The following is a 25,959-nucleotide window of genomic DNA, read 5'->3' on the forward strand; positions in this document are numbered from 1 at the left end:
TGCCTATGTAGATTTTAGGCGTCTTTGTCTTCCTAATCTCATCAGCTTCTAGCTTCCTGGCTCCAACCTTTCTGAAAGGATGATCACATCTGCATTTCTAAAAGCTGGCCTCTGCCTAGTTTCTGCTTGGGGGGAGAGGGGCTAGGGCTGGTTTCTGTCGTTTTTGTTTTGTTTTAAAGATCTTCTCCATTATTCCTTTGGGGAAATGTATTCTGCCTTTCTAATATTTCCCCAAAATATGTCTTCCTGTGGATTCTTCCCACAATACCATATGCTCAATTGTGTTTTTAGCCAACGCATTCAGTCCAACGTTTCTTAAATTATAGTTTAGTCTTATGTATTGTTGCATTGCTTCCCCGGGCAATTGGATTTCAAATCCGCTGAAATGATTCGTAATCTTATCAGCTTGCAAGAATAGAATGAAACACACGTTTGAAATATTTAAAGGATGAGGGAGAAAAAAGGTTGGGGAAACAAAGGCATTCATCTTGCACAGATAAGGGGAGAACACCCGGATTGTGCAAAACTGGGTCAACCCAACTGCAAACGGTGAGATTTAATACTGTAAGGAAAATAATACAAAATAGTGTCACCTGGTTTGATTAAATTTTGTACTGAAGAGGATGGAGAAACAAGTACCAGTGGTACTTGTTGACGTCTCACAACAGGTGGTAGATGTGACTCTTGGGCTTGACTCATTCCACCCTGCCATGCTTTGTGGCCTCAAAAGTATCTTTACACTAGCTGTGTTGCTTGCTGCAAACCATCACCACCATCAACCTCGTTGTAGCCATGCTCTATCCACTGCAGCACGGAGGCCTCTTCCGCCTGTTTCCAATCAATACAGGCCTGAGCTTTCTCTTGCCAGTTGGGCCCGCAATACTAGCTGATGTTGTTGATCCATTAGGTCAACAGACCATGAGAAAGTTGAATTCAGAGGAAAGCAAAAGGCAAGGATTTAGGAAGGAACTGGACTATCAGAACAAAGGAAGGAAGGGCAGGATTATTATGTGATTTAACTTTAAAGCAATGGTTTAGTATGTTGTTGAAAAGTTGTCATTTTCCTGCCTGCCTGTATCTTTTCTTTTCTTTTCTTTTCTTTCTTTCTTTCTTTCTTTCTTTCTTTCTTTCTTTCTTTCTTTCTTTCTTTCTCTCTCTCTCTCTTTCTTTCTTTCTTTCTTTCTTTCTTTCGTCCCTCCCTCCCTCCCTCCCTCCCTGTTTTTGAGAAACTGCAAACACTTGATTTTAATAAATGTTTATATATGTGTGTGTGTAAATTTTTTGGATCTGTCACTGTTGTGACTACAGCCTGTGGATTGCCTTGGGTTAGGCTGAAACAGGAAATAAGATTTGCCCCGTATTTGGGGCCTAGCAAGGTATTCAAAATACTTAACAAACACTTTATATATATATGTATATATCTTGATTAGTTTAACAAGCAAATCTGAATGACATCCCATGGTTTACATTATAGCACTCTCTGAAACTGAGTAAGCACCAGGAAATGTTCTTGCAATATACACAGAAGGATTTTTGGAATACATCCAAAGATATAAATGCTTCTGTTTAGCCTTATTTGGTTATACTGCAGTTTTCCTCCTTACGGAATACTTATGTTTTAATGATATTTACTTATTGCACAAGCAACCTATATTCACATTTGTTCACAGATAAGTCAAGTATAGGATCAAAGGGCAAACGAGCAGGAAACGGATAAATACCAGTGGGGAAAAAATCAGAGGAAAGGAAAGGATTTTGATCCTTGCTGAGACAATTGTGGAATTAATTGCCGAGTTAACCACTCTGTCTTGGGGTAAGTATAGACTAGATTTAAACCATCACTTTCCCTAAATGTTCTGCCTATATTGGTTTGAATGCAGTTGCCAGTAGCGGATTAAGAGAAGCTGAGTTGTAACAGGATGTTAGATGAAAAGACCAAGAAATTATAGTTTCTCTTCAAAGCTAGCTCAGAAGCTGCTGGCTTGGTGGTAGAACATCCCCTCTGCATTCAAAAAGTTCTAGGTTTGAACCCTGCCCTTGTGAGCAGCATCTAGAACGGGCTAGAAACAGGAATATGGAATGAAAGAATGAAGAGCAAGTGAGATGGGAGGAAGAGCCAAAACAGAACCAGACCAAAATGAGAACTAAATGAAGCTTGGGAAGACCTTGTAGTCCAGCTAATGCTGCCCGAAAATAGGAGGTCGTTTAGGAAGCTCTTTTTAATGGTCATCCAGAAGATTTTTCTACGAGACGTTCCCCAGCCCTAATTTGTATATTCCTTACCAAAATCATCTGACACAATGTCACTGAACTTTAGCATATATTCTGGGCTGTTGCAGAAAAGGTATTTTTTTTTAATCCCATTTATATCCCACCCTTCTCCGAAGACTCAGGGCGGCTTACAATTTAAGCACAAACCAATGTGCTTTAGCAGTAGCCTTCATTCTATGTATATGCCTGCTTATTAGGGCTTTCACACACACACCCAGCGGCATTATTACAAAGTCAGCTTATTGCCCCCAACAATCTGGGTCCTCATTTTACCTACCTGGGAAGGATGGAAGGCTGAGTCAACCTTGAGCCTGGTGGGATGCGAACCTGCACTAATTGCAGGCAGCTGGTGTTACTTAAGGAGGCATTAGCCCACTGCTCCTCCATCAAGGCTCTTCGGGAATTGCGTGTTCAATTGGACCCTGGCTACGACTGTATTAAGTCATAGTCAATTAAATCCAATTCTTCCAGCCCTTGTCTCCTGAAAGCGCAAGTTATTCAGCTCTTAACTCTATGTGGGGTTTTCCCCCCCTCATTTGAACATGGGAAAACGGAAGGGCACAAAAAAAGACAGGTTACTTTAGGTCAACGTTTTGGCTTGTCGTCTCAAAAATTTGGAAAATGCCTTAACTTGACTCGGCTGGCACGTCACTGACCCGCCCCTCCAAACAAAAGAGAAACAATTCCATATATATTCATTTAAAAACAAAAGCCCACAGTCCAATCATCTGCGGTGCTGTGTATTATATAAAAAAGTATCAAAACAATTACAAAAATGAAATACAAAAGCAAACGCCCCTCCCTTCTGGCACTGATGACACTACCTAGTGGGGTAATGAAAGGTCTGCAGGAAATCAGCCAAGCTCAGAGAGCACCAAGGACCCCTTATGTACTGCATTTGCAGAACACAGAGCCCATAGAAATAGGAAGTGTGTCCTTCATGTCTCTGCCTGGTTCTCTTCTAGGTTTACCTACCAATGGCCAGCCAAGAGATTACAGCACTTGTGGTGGACAACAGCACTAGGACCTGCAGGGCAGGGTTTGCAGGAGAGGACCTGCCCCGAGCAGTACTTCCTCCCGTCATAGGGAGGCCCAAGCAGCAGAGTGCGGTGGAAGATGCCAGCAGAAAGGCCTATTACGTGGGAAGCGATGCACAGAGCAGGAGAGACATCCTGACCTTGAAGTACCCCATTGAAAATGGCTATATTAGCAACTGGGATGACATGGAGAAAATCTGGCACCACGTTTTCTACAACGAGTTGCAGGTGGCTCCCGAGGACCGTCCGGTCTTGCTGTCTGACCGTCCCGTGAACATTAGAAGCGACCGGGAGAAGATGACCCAGATTATGTTTGAGAGCTTCAATACGTCCGCCTTCTACCTGGCCATCCAAGTCGTTCTCTGTCTCCACGCTTCCGGCCGCACCACTGGAGTAGTTCTGGATATCAAGAACAACCGGACAGATCCCATCCCCATCTACGAAGGCCATGTGGTCAACAAGGCTCTCTTTCGCATGGAGCTGTGTGGCGAAGACCTGACCGACGTCCTCCTGCGGATGCTGAAGGAAAGAGGCTACCACATCAAACCAGAAGAGAGGGAGATGGTGGAGGACATCAAGGAGAAGTTTTGCTACGTGGCCCTGGATTTTGAGAAAGAAATGGCGGCTGGCACGCCCGCCTCTCTGGAGAAGCAGTATGAGCTACCCGACGGGCAAGTGATCACCATCGGCAGTGAGCGTTTCAGGTGCCCCGAAGCCCTCTTCGAAGCCCGATTCGCAGGTAAAATATGTTGTGGCATCCATGACAGTCTCTTTAATGCCGTCATGAAGTGTGAGCAGGACCTCCGCCGCACACTGTGGAAAAATGTCGTGCTGGCAGGTGGCACCTCCATGTTCCCTGGCTTCGTTGAAAGGTTGCAGCCGGAGGTGGAGGCACTGGCTCCCCGAAATACAGAGATCAAGATCTTTGCCCCCTCAAATCGCACCTACTCAGCATGGGTCGGAGGATCCATCTTAGCTTCTCTTTCTCACTTTCAGCAGATGTGCATCAGCAAACAGGAGTATGAGGAATTTGGCCCAGCTGTTGTACACCAAAAGTGCTTATGAGGGTTTGGGGTGTTTTTTTGCTGCTTCTGTTCACTATCCACATGTCGAAGTGGTATTGGAAGCAGAATAACAGTCAGAAGGGACCTTAGAGGTCTTCTAGTCTAACCCCCTGCTCAGGCAGGGAACCCTATACCATTCCTTTGGAACCAACTTCCCCTTGAGCTTCGGATGGCCCCGGACCTCCGGTCCTTTCACCGCGACCTCAAAACTTTTCTCTTCCATCAGGCTGACCTGGATTGACGATGGGTTTTTAAATATGTTTTAATTTTAACTGTAGTTAATTTATTTTGGGGCTGTTATTTAATTCTTTTTTAATTTTTGTATTGTTGTTTTTATTGTTGTAAGCCGCTCTGAGTCCTTCGGGAGATAGGGCGGCATATAAGTCCCAAAAATAAATAAATAAAATAAATAAATAAATTCCAGCCTCTGGAATGATGCCTGGCTAAAAAAGAATTGGCAACCTGCAAGGGAATGCTTGTTTAGCGGTCCCAGTTTGTAATTCACTTGGATATTGACTCTATTGATCCTAAGGCACAGAGGATGGAAACTTTTAAAAAAAGAGAGAGAATAATCATCATGCTTGTAAGATCGGTATCTGAATCTGTAATTGATATTGCTAGAATATCTACTTTTTCTCTCATCTATATACAGTACTCTAGGGCTCCTTATTAATACTCTATTACAGGAATCTAATGATATGCTATCAATATTGCATTGAAAAAACATACCAAAATTGAGAAAATGGAGTGATAGATGGCATAAATAAATAAATCTAGCTATTAATAAATGGATTGAATTTTATGGATGTATTTTTTTGCTTCTTCGAATGCCTCTCATTTAATGACTGTATATTCTTTTCTGATTTTAATAGCCGTTATATTTCTAGTCATTCTTCGCCCCATTTTCTGGTGGTTATACGTCACCGATACTATTTTTCTTTTTAAAGAAAAAGAAAGCTAAAGAAAAGAGATTGTTGACTGGAGACGACAAATCGGGCCTTTCTGCATGTGCAAATTTGGCGTATGGGTTTCTGTTACTGTGGATTTGTAATAATTTTTAAGCCTCCTGGCGCCACGGCATGTGAGTTGGGCAATCCTATAAATTTTAACAAATGAATACTTAGTTCACGATCCTCCAGGAGAACAATCTTAAAGTATCTTTGTAAAACTTGTGTGATTAAAAAAAATAAAATAACTGGAAGAGTCTACCGACTTTGATATATTCTTTATGACTTGGTGTGTTTCTACTGGCTGTCAATATCAGTAAAACTGGCTGTTTTTTTAAAAAAAATTAATGACAGTAAAAGGAAAACTCCTCTCCCATCCCAAATGGGCTGTGTAGTCCTCCTGCACAGGGAATAAAAAGCTCCACACCCCCTGCAAACCTTTCACGCGGTCTCTTGCGTGAAATACACGCACAGCAAAGGATGCCTCCTTGGGATGCTTCTAGCAACTTTTGAATCCCGCGCGCCCCTGAACCCCGCGCGCCCATTGGCCGCCTCCTCCCTCCCTCTCTTTCTCGATTGGCGAAGACGCGGAAGGCCGAGGCGTCACAATGCGCCCGCCTCGGCTCCCAAGCCCGCCTCCCTCAGGACTGCAGTTCCCAGCATCCTTTGATACGGAGGGCGGAGCTTCCGCTGCCGTTCGCCGCTACCCCGCGGGCGGACTCTTTCTTTTCCGCTCGGCGCGCCTTGGCTTAGCAGGAGAATGTGAGCGCTGGTTGCGGCCGCCTACAATCCCCGGCATGCCTCGCGCGGGCTCGGGCAAGCGTTTCCGGTTGGAGCCGCCGGCTGGTCGTAAACATCCAGGTAAGGAGGAATAAAAGGTCTTAGTGGGGGAGGGGGCGGGTTGGGGTGCTATGGAGGGTCTGTTTTTTTGGGGGGGGTCCCCTTTCCCTCCCCTTTTTTTTCTCCCAGAAAGCATAGCGGTGAACCTCAGCGGAGTCATTACTCGCCTGGGCCACTGTCAGAAGGAATGCAGTACTGCCCAATGGGTAGAGCTGATGAGTGTGGCCTTTTTTTGGGGGGGGGGAAGGGAGGCCCAACCCATATCTTTGGTTTAACTCTTATTTTCCTGCATGGTTTACTCCGATCCTCTTCCAAGGCTTCAGTGGCTCCCTGCCCCCACCCCCGTTAATTTCTATCCTCATAACAACCCTGCGAGGTAGGCCAGCGCGTCCCAACTAGCTCCCTTTTGCCCTCATGGGAGTTGGCAGAAGCAGGACTAGTAATGAATGCATAGGATGATTGGAGCTAGTTTTAGGTGGGAGAGATGGCAACACACACACACACACACACACACACCCCAGAGTGATAAGATAAGATAGATGGATGTTGTAGATCAGAGGTCTTCAAACTCGGCCCTTTTATGACTCATGGACTTCAACTCCCAGAATTTCTCAGCCAGGCATGCTGGCTGAGGAATTCTGGGAGTTAAAGTCCATGAGTCATAAAAGGGCCAAGTTTGAAGAACCCTGTTGTAGATTAATGGATGCTGTAAATAGATGATAGGTAGATGATGGATGCTATGGAATAGATTGATCGATCAACTGATATTTAGATGATAAATATGGGTGGATGGATAAATGGATGCTGTGTATAGATGATAGATAAGTAGATGGAAGATGGATGGTGTGGATGGGTGGATGGATTGATGGGATAGATGGATAGATAGATGCTATACATTGATCAACTGATAGATGACAGAAGATGGATAATGTAGATGGATGGATAATAGATTGCTGTAGATAGATGATAGAAGATGGATAAATGGATGGATGCTGTGTATAGATGATAGACAGGTAGATGGAAGATGGGTGGATGGATGGATGCTCTTGTTTCTGACATAGCTTCTTTTCCAGATTCTGCTTGGAATTCAGACTGGGACCTCGGAGAATCAAATCACCCCAGCACCACCATGTCTGTCTCAGAGTGTTACATCGCGGTGAAGCTAGCCGACCAACCCTTGGCTCCCAAATCCATCTTGAGGCTGCCGGAAAGCGAGCTGGGCGAGTGCCCGCTGGGGGGTTGTAGCATCTCCTACCTGAAACAGCTCATCACGGGAAAGTTACAGGAGTCCATCCCTGACCCAGAGTTCATTGGTAAGCTGGTACTGCGTGGTTTTCTCAGAGACCCAGGTGGCTGCCCCAGGCTGAGCTTGACGGCCCTGGGAAAGGGTGAGAGGCCGTTAAGATGCATGGACCTCAGCTCCCAGAATCCTCCAGCCAGCTCCTTGATTTTTTATTGAAAAAATTGGGCCTTGGATCAAACTGGAGATGCGACGATGTCAAATATAGGTAGTCCTTGACTTACGACTGCAATTGAACCCAACATTTCTGCTGATAAGCAAGACAATTGTTAAGTGAGTTTTATTCCTTTTTTTTTGGCCACAATTGTTAAATGAATCGCTTGAGTTGTTAAGTGAACCCGGCTTCCCCATGGCTTGTCAGAAGGATGCAAAAGGGGATCACACGACATTCCCCCAGGGACGACGCAACCGCCGTAAACATGAGTCAGTTGCGATCATGTGACCACGGGGATGCCGCAACAGTCATAAGTGTGAAAAATGGTCATAAGTCGCTTTTCCCAGGCTGTTTGTACCTCCCAGTGGTCACTAAACGAATGATTGTATGTCAAGGGCTATCTCTAATGCTTTTCCAGTCCATTCTAAATCATCTCCTTTTTACTGGCCTTATTAAACATGGGCGGCGTTTATGACTAAGATCCACTGAGTGTGCGATCGGCCGGATTTTGTGTTTGGGGGGTTCAATATAAGCCTCGGCTGCCTTTCAGATCTGATCTATTGTGGGCGTAAACTTCGGGATGAACAAACCCTCGAATTCTATGGGATTCAATCTGGCTCCACCATTCACGTTCTCCGAAAATCCTGGCCTGAACCAGAACAGAAACCAGGTAAATTTTCTGCTTTGAATCCGAAGCTGCTTCTCGGTTGCTTTGTTGTTCCTTTATTGGCAAAAAATAAAAAATCCAAGCGTTGAAATGGCGACAACCTTAGCGACAGTGACTTCATTGCTGCATCGGGATCCCACAGTCCAAACTGGACAGGTTTTTAGGAGAGGCTGGGGTGGCATGTTATTTAGCAGTCCAGGTTGTCCTTGACTTAACAAGCGTAATTGAGCCTGGAATTACAGTCGTAAAACGTGTCATGACTTGGGATAGCTGCTAAGTCCCCGGTCGTGAAAGCGAGAAATGCCTTTATTACATTTCTACTTGCGTATCTCTTCCGATCGTGGAATCCCTGGGCAGTTCAGTTCTGCGAAGGTTCGTTCCGTGTCGCTTTTTCAAGAGTGACCGTGGCTTGTCTCTTCCACAGAGCCGGTGGATAAAATGGCTGCCGTGCGGGAATTCCGCGTCTTGCACACTGCCCTGCACAGCAGCCCCGTCTTCAGGGATTCGGTGAGTCTCAAAACTCTGCTCTTCTTTCTGTGCTTTTTATTTGGCTTCCCGAGGGTCCAGGGTCCAGTCTGCTGTTTCCTAGCATGGCCTAGCTCAGGGGTCCCCAACCTCCTGGTCCGTGGACCGGTACCTGGCTGCGGCATGCCAGCAACCGGTCCACACAAACAAGCAAAGCCCCATCCATGGGATGCAGGCAGCACACAAAACCATGCATCCTTTAGTCCCTGGAAAAACCTCTCTCCACGGAACCAGTCCCTGGTGCCCAAAAGTTTAGGGACCTCTGGCCTAGCTGAATCTCCCTGGCTTTTCCACGCAGGTTTTCAAGATGCTGGGCAATAAGGAGTCTCTGGATCAGATCATTGTCGCTACCCCAGGCCTCAGCGGTGATCCAATCGCTTTGGGTGAGTCGTAGACCCCAAACTGGGTTAGGCTGTCGTCTGGGATGTTAGAGCTGGGTGGTAACTCCTCGGCCAAATGCCGAAGCTTTCTTCTCGAGAATTATGAGTACACACCATCGACTTGGATCATTTTCCTAAATTGGATTTCTAAAAGAGGCTTGAAAGAATTGTATGAGGTGGGACAAAGAAAAACAACAACAACCTGGAAATAAAAATGAAAAGGATGAACATTAAAACCTGGCCTGCGCAGGAAAGATCAGTCTTTTTAATCAGGTCTTATCTTCAACTCCCAAGAGGATGGTTTGGTTTTTCGGCTTCCTTATTTTTCAGGAGATATAATATCGTCTGCCGTTTGCTCATTAGTGATCCCACTCTCTTTATCTCACAGGGGTCCTGCAAGATAAAGACCTGTTCTGTGTTTTTGCTGACCCAGCCATGCTGGACACGTAGGTTTGCTACGGAGGCTTTTTTTAAAAAAAGAAATCATGCTGTTTATTTATTTATTTGTAAAATTTCTTATTTTGCCATACGGTAACTCTGGGTGGCTCGCAATATTAAAAGATAAAACTGTATAATAGGTAGGTAGGTGGGCAGATGGGTAGGTAGATAGGTGTGTAGGTAGGTAGATAGATAGATAATCTTTGTTGTCATTTTTTACTCTGGGCGCAATGGAATACATTAAAAATGAAATTTAGTTGCTCTCAAAATGTACACATACATAACACACATTTAAACATACTAGATACAACTTATGTATACAACTATATACAACTTATGCATAGACCTACAGCCTTACATATAAGTAACATATTACTTGTATGTAATAAGTAGCACGTTAATGTTACTGAAACACTTAACAACTGCAACGGTTGTTAAGTGTGAAAAACGGTCACTGGTTGCTTTTCCCAGTGCTGTTGTGACTTTGAAGGGTCACTCAACAAAGGGGTGTAAATTGGGGACTTGCCTGTGTTCTGGAAATCCAGCAGATTTTAGGCTGAGGGACCCGACTGGGCGAGCTTTGCTGCCATCCAACTCTATGGTTCAGCGCCTCTCTAGCCCTCCACCCCGGTTCGTTCTTGCTGCTTTTCCTAGACTCATCCCAAGCCATCCCGCCTTGGTGAACGCCATCGTCCTGGTCCTCCATTCTGTGGCAGGCAGTGCCCCATTGCCCACTGCAGAGACCTCTTCGCGCAGCAGCATGCCTTCCAGCTCCTACCGTGACATGCCGGGTAAGGAAGAAGCTACAGCATGGAGCACAAATGGCCAGATTTAACCCTTGGGGCTACAGGGGGTCCTCGCTGCCTGAAGTGAGGGTGGCGTTGAATGAATGGTGGCTTATGCCTGGTCACTGAAATGATGGCCCTTGGTGCCTGGTGGGAGAGGCCTGGCTTTGGGAGCAGGTTCATCGTGGCTTCTTTCTCTCTCTCTGGTCCAGGAGGGTTCCTGTTTGAAGGTCTCTCCGACGATGAAGATGACTTCCATCAGGTAACGTGAGAAGATGGGTGGGCATCTCTGAGAAGGGAAGGCCAAAGCATGAAGAGAATAGAGAACAGAGAGTAGAGACTAGAATGGAAAAGAATAGAATGTAGAATATAGAACAGAATATAGAATATAAAATAGAATACAATGTAGAATAGAATAGAATTAGAGTAGAGTAGAATAAGAGAGTAGAATAAAAGGGACGCGGTGGCTCAGTGGGTTAGGACGCTGAGCTTGTCGATCAGAAGGTCGGCAGTTTGGCAGGTCGAATCCCAAGTGCCGCATAACAGAGTGAGCACCTGTTACTCGTCCCAGCTTCGGCTAACCTAGCAGTTCGAAAGCACGTAAAAAATGCAAGTAGAAAAATAGGGACCGCTACGGTGGGAAGGTAACAGCATTCCGTTCGCCTTTGGCATCCAGTCATGCTGGCCACATGACCATGGAGACGTCCTCGGACAAACGCTGGCTCTTCAGCTTTGAAACAGAGATGAGCACCGGCCCCTAGAGTCGGAAACGACTAGCACGCATGTGCGGGGGAACCTTTACCTTTACCTTTAGAATAAGAGTAGAGTAGAGTAGATCAGAACAGAAATAATAGAACAGAACAGAATAGACTAGGTTTATTTGGCCAAGTATGGTTAGACACATGGAATTTGTCCCCAGTGCAAAAGCTCTCAGTTTAGAGGCAATGCAACAGAATAATGATAATCATCATCACAGTCACAGTGCTAACAAGAGGGGGGAGCAAAGAATATAATAAGGATAAATATTACTGCAGCCATGCTACATGGGTTAATAGACATTAGGTAGCACTGCGAGGTGTGCAGCGGAGTGAAGGCAGGAGGGAAAAATCTCTCCTTGTCCCCAGTTGTTTTGGCACACAATGTCCTGTAGCAGCATCCAGAGGGGAGGAGTTGAAACAGTTTACGTCCAGGATGTGAGGGGTCTCTAGTTATTTTCTCAGCCCTCCGACCCGCGCAATATACAGGACTTCCGTGAGTTTAGCAGGTCCAGATCTACACCCTTCTACCTTTCTCAGATCTTCTCTTGGGAGCAATATGGGATGATTATTCCGGCTTTAAAATGTGGCTTTGAAAAACTCTGGAACTCTTAGCAGCTTCTTCTTATCCTCAGTAGGAATGGGGATTAAGGATTTATTTTTAGCCAAGCCTTGTTCTGAGTGAAGCCTGTTCTCTCCCAACAGAGCACAAGGACCACCCCATCCAGCAGCAACTCTGGATCCCGGCCAGCATCTCTTGGCTACACAGGCGCAGCAGGGCCTCGGCCCATCACTCAGAGCGAGTTGGCGACAGCCCTGGCCCTGGCCAGCACCCCGGAAAGCAGCTCGCATACCCCAACGCCCGGAACACAGGTCAGCAGGATGCAGAGAGAGTTTGGCTGATCTCAGAAGCCACCAGGAGAGGTCTAGTCCCTCCTGAGAGGTGACAGTGGGAAAGACTTGGTCTAAAGCAGGGGTCTTCAAACTTGGCCCTTTGATGACTTGTGGACTTCAACTCCCAGAATTCCTCTGCCAGGCACGCTGGCTGAGGAATTCTGGGAGTTGAAGTCCACACGTCATCAAAGGGCCAAGTTTGAAGACCCCTGGTCTAAAGCAACGTTTCTCAGACTTGGCCACGTTAAAGCATTGTGGACTTCAAGTCCCAGAATTCCCCAGCCAGTCTGGGGTTGCAGGCCTTGCAGTCCGATTTACCTGGAGGGCACCAGGTGGAGGAAATGTTGATAGTAGTCCAGCGCTGGCTTCAAAAGTGGTTTGGAAGAAGAGCTTTGGATTTCTGCAAGGATCTCGTCTTCTTTCTGGCTTGATCACATTTATATAAAAAAGGAAGATATGCTGCAGCTGCTTTAATGAGTGGAATCATTAAAGCAGCACGTCTTTAGTGTGACGCTGAAAGCAGCGGCAACTTTAGGCTGGCAGGAAAGCCTGAGGGGAAAAAAACTTGGATAAATCTGGATAAGCCTTTTCTTATTGTGAGGCATGCAAGCAGTCTCATGTAGTTTCTTGATAAAAAAACGTCTTCCTGAGTTATGAATGTTGTTACACGTCGCCTTCCTTTGTGCCAAGCTGGCTGGTAAGCCAGGAATGGGTCTGGCAAGTGTAGGGAGGCGTGGCCTACTCCTGAGTGACAGTTTCTGCCTTTTCAGGGACATTCCTCCGGCACATCTCCCATGTCCTCTAGCGTGCAGTCGGGAACACCCATCACCAATGACCTCTTCAGCCAGGCCTTGCAGCACGCCCTCCAAGCATCAGGACAGCCTAATCTTCAGGTCTGTAAACCTCATGAAGCTGGGATGGTTCGTTCATTCATTCATTCATTTATTCATTCATGTCCTTGCATTTTGGTTCAGCCCTCCAATAGTCTGAATTGGGAAACTGTGGGCATCCTAGACCGCCAGGCTAAATCTCAAAAATGCCGGGAATAGCTGGAAGCTTGGCATTCAGTCAAATCAGCCATCCACAGACACACGGAGGCAAACCACGTTTCCACACCCTTCGAAAGAGGCAAAAGGAAAAGCTAAGAAGGAAACGAAAAGAGCTGAACACAGCCTCTTCAGTAGCTGACACTCAGATAAGCAGGGATTAACACCAGACAAACTTACCAAACGGGGAAAACAAACAGGCACCCTAATCAGGAAACTACCACAAGGAGAAAACCCCCATCACCCCCACCAGCATTGGCAGGGCACGCTCCCTGTCCACAAACAGGGAGCAGACCCCACACTCACTCACGCCAATGACGATACTTTAGTTGGGTAATGACACATCTGCGAGAGACCACCGAGAACCGCAAGGACTCCGCAGTTGTCTCAAGTACCCGGTTCTGCTGGCCTCTTCCCAACACCCCAGAGAGACAGGTGGGGCTCCGCAGTGGCTATTTCCGTGTCCGTGATGGTGCTTGACCTGGTGTCCCTTCCTTTGTCCGCTTTCCCCTTGCAGAGCCAGTGGCAACCCCAGCTGCAGCAGCTGCGAGACATGGGCATCCATGACGACGAGCTGAGCCTCCGCGCCCTGCAGGCCACCGGGGGAGACATCCAGGCTGCCCTGGAGCTCATCTTTGCAGGAGGAGCCCCTTAACCTCCGCGAGGCCTCCGGTCCCGCAGGAGGTGATGCGACGTATCCGATCTCTGCACCCCCCCCAAGCCAGCCCTTTGACGTGCGTGCCCCCCCATTCCCCAGTGTGCTCTTCTCCCTTCGCATTGCGGGGTCCCAGAGCGTTGTGTCCCGTCTCCTTTTCCTTGACTCCGGACGAGGACCCTTTCCACAGGAGCTCTGAACACCGGACTGCAGTTTGGCAAAACGGCTGCCTTAAGACGTTCCAGGATCGGAATGTTATGGCCTGCTCCAGAGGTGACCCCAGCTGTGCCCCATAGCCAGAGGGCTCCTTGATCATTTGAAGAATTGAATGCGCTCATTCCCCTCTCCGCTTTGTGGTGGCTTTTATTCCTGCCCTGGCCAAGCTTCCCGTGTGGTTTGCTGGACTCTTAAACTGTCTCATTAAATTTAGTTTCCTCCAGACAGTCTCTTGCTTGCTTCTTCCTCCTGCTGCTGCTGAGGTTATCACGGCAGCTAATCCTTGACTCAACAACCATTTGTGTAGTTTTTAGTTCCAGGTTGGAACTGCCTTGGGGAAAAAAGTGATTTACAACTGGTGTTGTTGTTTAGTTGCAAAGTCGTGTCCGACCCATCGCGACTCCATGGACAACGTTCCTCCAGACCTTCCTGTCCTCTACCATCTTCTGGAGTCCATTTAAGCTCACGCCTCCTGCTTCAGTGACTCCATCCAGCCACCTCCTCCGTCGTCCCCTTCTTCTCTTGGCCTCAACCTTTCCCAGCACGAGGCTCTTCTCCAGTAAGTCCTTCCTTCTCATTAGGTGGCCAAAGTATTTGAATTTCAACTTCAGGATCTGACCTTCTAAACAGCAGTCAGGGTTGATCTCCTCTAGGACTGACCGGTTGGATCGCCTTGCAGTCCAAGGGACTCGCAGGAGTCTTCTCCAGCACCAGAGTTCAAAGGCTTCAAATCTTTGGCGCTCAGCCTTTCTTATGGTCCAACTTTCACAGCCATACATTGCAACTGGGAAGACCATACAACTGGTCTTCCTACTTAAACCACCGTTGCAGCATCTCCCACCATCACTTGATCAGAATTTGGGCGCTTGGCAACTGGCATGGATTTACGATGGTTGCAACGTCTTGGGGGTGTGTGTTACGTGATCCCCGTTTGCGACCGTCCCAGCGGGCTTCTGCCAAGTAAACTCAGTGGGGGGATTTGGATTTCCTTAATGACCACACGTTTCCCATAGCAGCTGCAGTGATTTGCTCAATGATCATGGCAAAAAAAAGGCATAAAACTGGGCATGACCTCTTCGCTTAGCGATGGAAATTCTAATCCCAATTTTGGACATAAGTCAAGGACTTAGCCTGTACATGAGGCCCACGAGATGCCATTAAGGGACATAAAAGATTTTTGAATCCTATGTCGAACAACTGTTATTTTCTTTTCCAAAATTGGTTTTCTCGCTTGGGCCGTTAGAATCCCGGCTTGTTAGAATTCAAGGGCAGATGGCGTTCACCCAATGGCACACTGCCCGCCATCTTGAGACGCAAAAAGGAATTCTTTTTGCTTCCATTAACTTTCCCCCTGTAATTTTTATGTCCTTGTGCAAACTCTGGCGTTTCCGAATTCTGCTGGAAGCTCAGTGTGATCTAATATTAGTCCCTTTAGGGATACATTTGCAAATCTGGTCTTGAGATAGTGGAGTGTCTGTTAATTTTACTGCTAAGCATGTAAGCCGCCCTGAGTCTTTGGAGAAGGGCGGGATATAAATGGAATTAAAATAAAATAAAATAAATTTGACGACCAGTTCAGTGTCGTGGTTAAGGCAGCGGGCTAGAAAGCAGGAGATTGTGAGTTCTAGTCCCACCTTAGCCACAAAGCCAGCTGGGTGTTCTTGGGCCGGTCCCTATCTCTCAGCCCCAGGAAGGAGACAGTGTCGAACCACTTTGGAAAAACCTTGCCAAGAAAACTGCAAGGATTTTTCCGGACATTCTTGGAGAAACCATCGAATGGAAGGAAAAAATAATAATCTTTTTGGACAGCAGAGGGCGCTGTTTCTCCATCAACAATGCAGTACCACCTAAAGATTTCAAGCCAACTTCTTCAGAAAAGAGATTCGGGGGAAGAATCCCATATATTTTTAAAAAAATCTGCTGGATTCCTGCCTCAGTGACCTTTTAGAGCACTTTTCAGGCAGCGGATCCTTGGGTTGGAACCAGAATCGCTGCTTTGACCAACAGGAATGAAAGAATTCTTTCAAGTAAAGTGAAAAGTGCATTGTGCCACATTGGAGATTGCAAGAGATTTTCCAGAAATTCCAAAAAAACATCCTTTCTCAGGAGTAGGATGGACCAGAATTGAATGCTTTTATAGCTAGTCCCCTCTTAACGACCGGTCGCTTAGTGAACTAATTTACAAGAGACCCTCTACCTGCTAAAGATACTCCTTAATTTGTTCTGCACCTTTCTGTGGTCCCACGGCAGTAATTTGTGAGGTCTTTTTGCCAGATTGTGCTCATTTTTGGCTTAGCAAAGGAAATTCTGATTGTAAGCTGAGGGTTACCCACAATTCTACTAAACACTCTTTTTAAAGGGAATGTAAAGAATCTAACCTTTCCAGCATCTCATGTTGAAAAAGCCTGGTTTGCGTTTTTCAATATTGTTGGGTTAAAGGCCAACTTGTCTTTGAGGGGCCCTTGGTGCACTCTGAGCTTGGTTGTTTTCTTGCATGTATTTCATTACCCAAGCTAGGCAACAGCACTGATGACGTTACCTAGTTGGGTCATGAAACGTCTTCAAGAAAATAATCAAGCTCAGAGAGCAGCAAGGAGCCCTCATTTCAACCCCAAACTACAAATATCTTCCTTTATTGAAACTTGTCTTTTTATCAGACTGGATTAGAGTCTCGGGCTGAGGGCCTTCCCCATCTCCAGAAGCCCCCGACTCAACCCCTCAGAAGTGATGGAAGACCTGCAAGCAGGCTCACCTTTACCCACGATGGCTCAGGACACCCAGCCAACCTTCGGAGGGTGAAAGGTGTGAACCTACAATTTTCATCCCCCCCACCCCACCCCCCCACCCCCGGGTGTGTTTTCCAGGGGTGATTTCAGATCGAGGCAAAGCCGCCTTCAGAATGAGTTTCGCAAAACACCGAGTGCTCCTCTCCCCACGCCGAAGGTAACGATTGGCAAATTGGAACCGCAGCAGCGGAGGAAAAATAAGAAAGGTGGAGATGTGGCAAAGGTTTAACCGTATTTAGCGGTGCGGTTGCTGCTGTTTTGCTTTGCACCTCTGCCCACGAGAACCGTTTGCCCTCCGGAGCTGCAGAGGAAAATGGAAAACCGATTGCAATGGGACGGTTGACTGTTTCTTTCTTGCTTCAGGCGTGCACTGGAAATCAACCTTTAAAAAAAAAAACAAAACCCACAGGCTTCCTGCCTGCAAATTCTTTTTCCCGGTTAACTCTGTGTTGCCCCTGAATGTGCTTTCTCTAAATCAGACATGCCAAACACAAGGCCCGGGGGCCAGATCCGGCCTGCAAAGTGGTTTCATGCGGCCCGCGAAGCCATCCTGGAAACAGTGAGGGAACGGCCCCCACTGCCTTGGCCCAGAGACCCTCCTTCTGCCAGAGACCCTCAGATCTGTCCCACTCCTGCCCAGGCCCCCATAGGCACCCTTGATGAGAACAAGGTAGAGCTGGCCACGCCCACCCAGTAGGCCATACGCACTCTAGCCATGCCCACCCAGTAGGCCACGCCCACCCAGGTCACACCCACCCGGCCCCTTGAGGGCAACCGCAATGCTGATGCGGCCCTCAATGAAATTGAGTTTGACACCCCTGCTCTAGATCCTGATCTTCCTCTGCCAATTCCAGTCATCTCAATGCAGCCAAGATTGAGGGAAATGGCTGTAGTGGATGATCAACAGATCTTAAAAGCCACTAATAAAATTCTTGTGTCTCCTGAAAAGTGGGACCAAAGACAGCTAGTGGGAGAGGCTCGGTCTAAACTGGTACTTCTCAACTGTGGAAACCTGATTGCAGGCTGGGGGATTCTGGGAGTTGGAAGTCCAGAAAGAAAGTTGGCAACTTGAAGCTTTGTGGACTTCAACTCCCATAATTCCCCAGCCAGCCTGGGATTGGAGGCTGCGGAATTCTGGGAGTTGGAAGTATACAAAGTTGGCAACTTGAAGCTTTGTGGACTTCAACTCCCATAATTCCCCAGCCAGCCTGGGATTGGAGGCTGGGGAATTATGGGAGTTGAAGTCCATAAAGCTGGCAGCTTGAAGCTTTGTGGACTTCAACACCCAAAATTCTTGGTGTTGAAGTCCACAAAGTTTTAAGTTGCCAAGGATGAGAAACACTGATGTGGTATCTGAAGCAGATAACTGAAAACCCACTTAGCATTTATGTCTTCTTGTGGTATTTATTACACACTGGAATTCAAGTAATTGCACCTTGCAGAAACTATTAGCTGCGTACTTGCATATCCAAAGACATTTATGAGACTCCTTCAGGGCTTGCAGGAAGTAACTTGCCCCAGACGCCGTTAAACCAGAATATTGGTTGATGGTTTCAAATCCGTTTTGCTTTTCTCTGGCTCGGTGAGTTTTATGCTGCCACCCTGAATTCTCAAATCTCCCCTGGCACTTAGGAGGCTGCTGGAAAAGCTTCCGTTATATTGAGACGCGGGTTTATCCAAGCAACACTGGATAGTTAATAATGTGTTTATTCCCACATCCCTCATTAAAATGCATTTTTTTAGCTTCCTCTCTGGGCGGTTAAGCAGAGCAATCTCGCCTTACTTTTTCCTCCTAATCTCCGTTTCCAACATTTTAGTCCTTCTAATTTTCCAACACGAATTTCCATGCCCCAAAACTTGATTTTTCCCTGCAGTTCATTCAGAATGAAGTCATATTTTCTCCCAACTGCTGGCAAGGCCAAAATCAATAGTAATGCGGATAAATGGAAATAGCCCCCCCCTCCTCGAATGACATTTATTTTACAAGGGGGACACTGAACAATCTCATTCCTGTAAACGCCCATGATCTCACTGGAGTGGGATAAATAGCAAATGCAGCTTAAAATAGCCGCAGAGAAGGCTTTGGTCAAGCAGCAACCGCTATCCAGCGGGACAAGAATGCTGCCGCTTCTCTGATTCTAAAAATTTAAGGTTTGCTTAATTTGCAAGATCAGGCTTGGGGGCTAAAGCAGAGCTCCCCAACCTTTTGGGCACCAGGGACTGGTTCTGTGGCGAGAGATGTTTTTCGCAGACCGGGGTGGGGTGAGGTGGGGAGGTGGTTTTTGCTGCTGCCTGCATCCTGCAGTTGGGGCTTCGCTTGTTTGCACGGACCAGTTTCTGGCCTGCCATGGACTGGTGCCAGTCCACGGACCAGGGGTTGGGGACCCCTGGGCTAAAGCAAATAGGGGTAACCATGTAAGCTAGGTTCAGACTTGGAAGCGCGACCCTGAGCATTGGCAGAGGATAAGTTTAGGATTTGTCTCCCTAAAATAGGACGTAGGAGCTGGTGGGTCCTAAGGTAAGATTTGTGGCAACCTCTAAAATCTGGAAGGCCAGGATTGGAGAACTTGTGATCTCCAAGAGGTTGGTCTCCCAAACCTGTCCTCCTTGGCTGTTGGTCAGGATGATAGGTTTTACAGTAGCTGAAGGATGCTAGGGGTGTCCCGTCATGTCTTAGAGAAGTGATTCTCAACCTTGATCACTTTAAGACAGGAGTCCCCAACACCCGGACTGTGGACTGGCACTGGTCCGTGGCATGCCAGAAATTGGTCCATGCAAACAAGCGAAGCTCCATCCACGGGGTGCAGGCAGCATGTGAAACCACGTCCCCTTTAGCACACAGAAAAACCTCTCTCCACAGAACCGGCCCCTGGTGCGCAAAAGCTTGGGGTCCGCTGCTTTAAGATATGTGGGCATGAAGCTCATAAGTCTTAAAAGTTGTTGTGACTCAGGGCCAGCCTGTGGGCCCGACAGCCGGGTCCGATGTATCGGAGGACTCAGATGTGGGGGAGGAGGGAAACGAACCGGCTGATGATGATTTGGAGACTTTGCAGAGTCCTCAGCCGGGAACCTCTTCTCAGCTGTGTGAGCCCGAGAGTGCGGAGGATGATGACCCACAGCTGGCCCTGTTCAAGGACGCCCGACGCAGGAGGCAGACGAGCAGGGACAAACAAAGGAAGGCTATGGGACTCCTCGGGAGGAGGCACAGGGAGACCACGCCCTGAGCTCTCTATAAAAGAAGTGTTTGGGGAGGGGCTAGTTGCTGAAAGCAACTTTTTCTTTGAGAAGTCAAGCTCTTGTATTTTTGTAACAGTGTAATTAAAACTTGGCAGAAGCCTTTTGATCTTGGACGCTTTCCAGACTCTTCCTTTGATTAGGGGTGCGAGAAGAGGGCTGGTTTAGAACAGTTTGCTTTCAGCCACCCACCCCTTAATACTACGATGGAGCAGCTTCTTGCCGAGAATGTCCAGCTCAACCAGCAACTCACCTTGCTGGCCACTCAGGTGGCACAACTGCAGGCTCAGGTACATGCTGCCCCCCCACCCAGGAGGAAATGTCAGATAGCTATGCCGGATAAATTCGCTGGTAATCCAGAACTGTTTCCTGCCTTCCTGGGACAATGCCAGCTTTATATCAGCGTGAAAGCAGCTGATTTCCCCACTGACCGAGATAAGGTGGGATTCGTGTTGAGCCTTCTGTCGGGAGATGCAGCTCGTTGGGGCACGCCTCTGTTGGCACAGCCTAGCCCTTTGTTGGATAACTTTGGGGGGTTTTGTGACCATATGCGCCTCATGTACGAGGACCCGATTAAGGCACAGACGGCCACCCGACGCCTGAAAGCTTTGAGGCAGGGTCAGCGCCCTCTACAGGCCTATATCAGCGATTTCCGGCTGCTTAGCCAGGATTCCGCCTGGAATGAGGCTGCGCTCGTGGATGCCTTTCAGGATGGCTTGTCAGAGGAGATGTTGGATGAGCTGGCCCGCGTGGACATTCCCTCAGACCTGAATGGGCTGATCCATCTTTGTCTGCGGATCGATGCCCGGCTGCAGCAGCGTAAGAGTCGCCGTGCCACCCCACAGACCCCTGCCGCCCCTGTTGTGCGTGAGCCCCCGGTCCAGAGGGAGGAGCCAATGGAGCTGGGTGCCGCCAGGTCCCGTCTATCGGTGACGGAAATGGACAGACGACGATCGGAGGGGTTGTGTTTTTACTGTGGGGACCCTGGACATTTGGCTGCTTCTTGCCCGAAGAAGCGTCAGCGGGCGTCAGTGACCAAGCCTGCCCTGAGAAAGTCCCCTGCTTTGTTATCGGGAAACGGCCCGAGCCCGATCTAGACGGTGTGAAAGATCGGGCGACCCACAACATCCACTCCGAGCGACGCCGTTCCAACGGTGCCTGTGAACCTCCACGGCATTTGATTTTGGAGGCACGTCTGATCCTCCCTGGCAAGTCAGAGGGGATTCCAGTCCATGCCTTAATTGACTCTGGGGCTACCACTAACTTTATGGATTCGGCCTTTGTGGCCAAATGGGCTGTTCCCCAGTGTCCAGTGGATCCGCCCATGCTTGTGGAGACCATCGATGGTCGAGTGCTCCTGTCCGGGCCTATCACGGCCGCCACGCAACCCGTGTGTATGGCCATCAGTACCCATGTGGAGGCCATTCAGTTCTACGTCACTTCGGATCTGCACTTCCCCGTGGTCTTGGGACTGGCGTGGCTCCGGGCGCATGATCCACAGATCTATTGGTCTCAGAACTTGGTCACCTTCCCAAGTTTGCAGTGCGTGGACCACACCCGCCATATCTGTGCCGGCCAGGTGGAGGGTTCCTCAGGGGTTTCCTTGCCTCCCGAACTGTCCGACTTTGCTGACGTGTTCAGCGAGTCAGAGGCGGACCAATTACCCCCGCACAGGCCCTACGACTGCTCCATTGACCTAGTCCCTGATGCGCCTCTCCCAGTGGGGCGTTTGTACTCCATGTCGGAGCCCGAGTTGGCTGCATTGCGGGACTTCCTGACGAAGAACTTGGCTCGTGGTTTCATCCGGCCCTCGTCCTCGCCAGTGTCTGCGCCCGTGCTCTTCGTCAAAAAGAAGTCGGGCGAGTTACGGCTTTGCTGTGACTACCGGAAACTCAACGCTATCACGGTGCGTAACCGCTACCCGCTGCCCCTCATCCCCGAGCTCTTGGACCGACTCCGGGAGGCTAAGATCTTCACGAAACTGGACCTGCGTGGAGCTTACAACCTCGTCAGGGTTCGGCCGGGTGATGAGTGGAAGACGGCGTTTGGTACTCGCTATGGACATTTCGAGTACACGGTGATGCCGTTTGGCCTGACCAACGCCCCCGCTGTGTTTCAGCATTTTATGAATGACGTCTTTCGGGATCTGTTGGACCAGTTTGTTGTGATTTACCTGGACGACATCCTGATTTACTCCCCGTCGCGTGAAGCGCATCATCAGCATCTCCGTCAGGTCCTGCAGCGCCTCCGGAATCATCGGCTGTTTGCCAAGTTGGAGAAGTGCCAGTTCTACCAGGTGACCATTGATTTCTTGGGTCACCGCATTTCTCCTGAGGGCATCGCCATGGAACCGAGTAAAGTTGAGTCATTGCAGAGTTGGCAACCCCCGCGTCGCGTGAAGGATATTCAGCGACTTCTTGGATTTGCCAACTACTATCGGACATTCATCCCTGGCTTTGCTGCCTTGACAGCCCCCCTCACCCGGCTCCTGCAGAAGAAGACTCGGTTCCAGTGGAACGCCCCCGAACAACAGGCGTTCCAAGCTCTGAAGGACGCCTTCATGAAGGAGCCCATCTTGAAGCATCCTGACCCGCAACGGCCATTTGTCGTGGAGGCGGACGCCTCCGACATTGCCATTGGGGCCGTGTTACTTCAGGCAGCGACGCCCAACGGTACCCTTTTCCCTTGCGCGTATCACTCACGGAAATTGAATCCCTCGGAGCGCAACTATACCATCTGGGAGAAGGAGCTGCTGGCCATCAAGGCGGCGTTCGAGGCTTGGAGGCATCATCTGGAGGGGGCGCGGCATCAAATCGAGGTCCGGACGGACCACAAGAATCTGGAAAGCCTGCAGACCGCTCGGAATTTGAACCAACGCCAGATCCGGTGGTCCCTCTTCTTTGCGAGGTTTGACTTCCGGGTGCGGTACATACCAAGCGGGCACAACCAGAGAGCGGATGCTCTGTCCAGGAAGCCCGAGTACACCCGAGTGGAAGACAAGCTTCCGCCCAGGACCGTGATCCCCGTCGAGTCTTTTGCTGCGGTGCGGGAGCCGGTGGATATACGGGCTCGGATCCGGGAGGCGCAGCAGCAGGAGGCGTGGGTGGCTCAGCGGAAGGAAGAGGTGGGGCCAGATTCGCCTTGGTCGGTCACGGATGGACTCCTGTATTATCGTGACCGGCTCTATGTTCCAGGAGGGCCACTCAGGGGACTCGTCCTCAGCCAATGTCATGATAACCCGGCTGCGGGGCATTTTGGCCTGTTCAAGACTCTGAACCTGGTCTCCCGTACATTCTGGTGGCCCCGAGTCCGACACGATGTCCAGTCTTATGTCACCTCCTGCGTCCCATGCAGGCAGGCCAAGTCAGCGACAGGGGCCCCGCCTGGTTTACTGCAGCCTTTGCCAACGCCCAAGAGACCCTGGGGGGCTGTGTCCATGGACTTTCTGACGGATCTACCCCCATCCTCCGGCTTCACGACAGTGTTTGTGGTGGTGGACATGTTGACCAAGATGGCGCACTTCATCCCCTGTCGCGGCTTACCGTCAGCTCGCGCCACTAGTCGCATGTTCATCCAACAGGTGTTCCGGCTGCACGGCCTTCCCGATAGAGTCGTCTCCGATAGGGGGGCCCAGTTTACAGCCCGCTTCTGGCAGGAGTTGATGCGGGCGTTGGACATTAAGGTTTGCCTCTCGTCCGCGCATCATCCTCAGACCGACGGGGGTACCGAGAAGGTCATCGGCATTTTGGAGCAGTATCTGCGCTGCTACGTTAACCTGCAGCAGGACAATTGGGTGGACTATTTGGCCATAGCCGAGTTTGCCTTTAACAACTCGCAGCACACCTCCACGCAGATGACACCGTTCTTGGCCAATGTGGGTTATCACCCTCGGTTTTTCCCCCTTTCTCCCGTGGACTCACCGGAGCCGGCAGCGAACGAATTCATGGCGGAGTTACAGGCGATCCATCGGTTGGTGCGACGGCAGCTGGAGAAGGCCAAGGCCGACTACAAGAGGTTCGCCGATCGGTCGAGAAGGGATACGCCTCCATTATCGGTGGGGGATCGGGTCTGGCTGTCCACCAGGAACCTACCATCCACTCGGCCGGCGAGGAAGCTGGACCACCGTTACCTTGGACCGTTCCCAGTCGAGGCCGTCATCAACCCGGTCGCCTATCGTTTAACTCTGCCACGTTCCCTGCGCGTGCACCCCGTCTTCCATCGGTCCTTGTTGGTCCCCGAACAACCGGCTTGTCCACTTCGCCAAGCGGAACCTCCCCCATCAGGACCTCGTGATGGCGACAGCACCCCCGAGTACGAGGTCGCCAGCATCAGGGATTCCCGCTGGCTGAAAGGTCGCTTCCAGTACCTGATCGAGTGGAAAGGGTACGGGCCGGAGGACTTCACATGGGAAGACGCGACCGCCGTTCATGCCCCTGCGTTGGTGACTGCTTTTCACGAACAGTTCCCATCCCGACCGCATCCGGATCGGCAGACCCGGGGGAAGGGCCCTGCGGTGCGGGATAGTGTTGTGACTCAGGGCCAGCCTGTGGGCCCGACAGCCGGGTCCGATGTATCGGAGGACTCAGATGTGGGGGAGGAGGGAAACGAACCGGCTGATGATGATTTGGAGACTTTGCAGAGTCCTCAGCCGGGAACCTCTTCTCAGCTGTGTGAGCCCGAGAGTGCGGAGGATGATGACCCACAGCTGGCCCTGTTCAAGGACGCCCGACGCAGGAGGCAGACGAGCAGGGACAAACAAAGGAAGGCTATGGGACTCCTCGGGAGGAGGCACAGGGAGACCACGCCCTGAGCTCTCTATAAAAGAAGTGTTTGGGGAGGGGCTAGTTGCTGAAAGCAACTTTTTCTTTGAGAAGTCAAGCTCTTGTATTTTTGTAACAGTGTAATTAAAACTTGGCAGAAGCCTTTTGATCTTGGACGCTTTCCAGACTCTTCCTTTGATTAGGGGTGCGAGAAGAGGGCTGGTTTAGAACAGAAGTTGCCAAGATTGGACCCCACTTTGAAAGCTGCCTTTTTTTTTAACCACTTCCTTTGGAAAACCCAGGTGAGATATTTGCAGGTTATATGCAATAGTCATCTTGCTGCTGTGCTGCTCTCAACCTAGGAGAGTCTGGTTCCCTTGTCCCCTAAGCCATGGCACCAGTTTAAGATCTGGAAATCACTTTAATAGCTTTGTGAAAGAGTGGCGGTGCAGCGGTTAGAAGGCAACATTGCAGGCTGACTCCGCTCACCGCCAGGAGTTCGATCCTGGCCAGCTCAAGGTTGACTCAGCCTTCCATCCTTCCGAGATCGGTAAAAGGAGGACCCAGATTGTTGGGGGGCAAGATGCCGACTCTGTAAACCGCTTAGAGAGGGCTGTAAAGCACGGTGAGGCGGTATATAAGTCTAAGGGCTATTGTTGCTGCTATTATTCTGAACATTCTTTGTGGGAGGTTTCACTGGCTTTCCTTTTTAAACTTTCACCGACTGTCTCTGGCTGATAAGATATTCTGTATGTACTCAAAGCGAAAGTATCTCTCCGCTTTCTACACCACCGCAACCAGTGAAGGTCAATCCGGCACTATACACAATGTTTGTTCTCTGCTTGAATTCTGAACCCATCATTTAATCCTTTCCGTCCTCTTGAGACCAGGTGTAATTTAATTGAGGCAGAGTTCTCATCCAATACTAGCCAGAGTTGCAATCCGTAGGGTTCAGAAACCCAAGGTTAAAAAGTAACATCCACGCTAAATTTGACATGGTTATCATCTGCACACTTCTGTGTGTCTTTGATTGTTTGCAACTTTCCATTGAGCGAAGTGGTGCATCACAGGGCAAAAAAATTGGGATCGAAGAGGCAGCAGGCAGATAAAAGGGAGATAGCCACAACATTTGGGGAAATATGAAACCTATGAGCCTCCTGCTCGGAGAAGGCAGGATCCTTCCCATTTCCACGAGAAGACAAGTA

The 25,959-nt window shown here is 49.1% G+C and overlaps 2 protein-coding genes across 4 annotated transcripts; both read left to right on the forward strand.

The window, feature by feature from the left end:
* Positions 1-1,749: 1,749 nt before the first annotated feature.
* LOC310645758 (actin, cytoplasmic type 5-like) lies at positions 1,750-4,373 on the forward strand (the record flags this gene model as incomplete). The annotated part of the gene is made up of 2 exons (XM_083371748.1): positions 1,750-1,813; positions 3,237-4,373. The coding sequence occupies exon 2, from the start codon at positions 3,249-3,251 to the stop codon at positions 4,371-4,373; it is 1,125 nt and encodes a 374-aa protein (XP_083227874.1). The 5' UTR covers positions 1,750-1,813; positions 3,237-3,248.
* Positions 4,374-6,046: 1,673 nt separating this feature from the next.
* On the forward strand, positions 6,047-14,201 carry UBL7 (ubiquitin like 7). Of its 3 annotated transcripts, none has more exons than XM_083371483.1 (11): positions 6,047-6,180; positions 7,233-7,472; positions 8,164-8,283; positions 8,705-8,787; positions 9,104-9,188; positions 9,574-9,631; positions 10,278-10,414; positions 10,621-10,670; positions 11,869-12,036; positions 12,828-12,950; positions 13,621-14,201. In XM_083371483.1, exons 1-11 carry the CDS (start codon positions 6,117-6,119, stop codon positions 13,756-13,758), a joined length of 1,266 nt encoding a protein of 421 aa, XP_083227609.1. In that variant the 5' UTR covers positions 6,047-6,116; the 3' UTR covers positions 13,759-14,201. The 3 variants fall into 3 exon arrangements, with proteins under 3 accessions (XP_083227609.1, XP_083227610.1, XP_083227611.1); XM_083371484.1 differs by lacking the exon at positions 6,047-6,180 and adding an exon at positions 6,342-6,365; XM_083371485.1 differs by lacking the exon at positions 6,047-6,180 and adding an exon at positions 6,581-6,634.
* The last annotated feature ends 11,758 nt before the right edge of the window (positions 14,202-25,959 follow it).

The sequence above is a fragment of the Vipera ursinii genome, assembly GCF_947247035.1.
Source record: "Vipera ursinii genome assembly, chromosome: 11".
NCBI lineage: Eukaryota > Metazoa > Chordata > Lepidosauria > Squamata > Viperidae > Vipera > Vipera ursinii.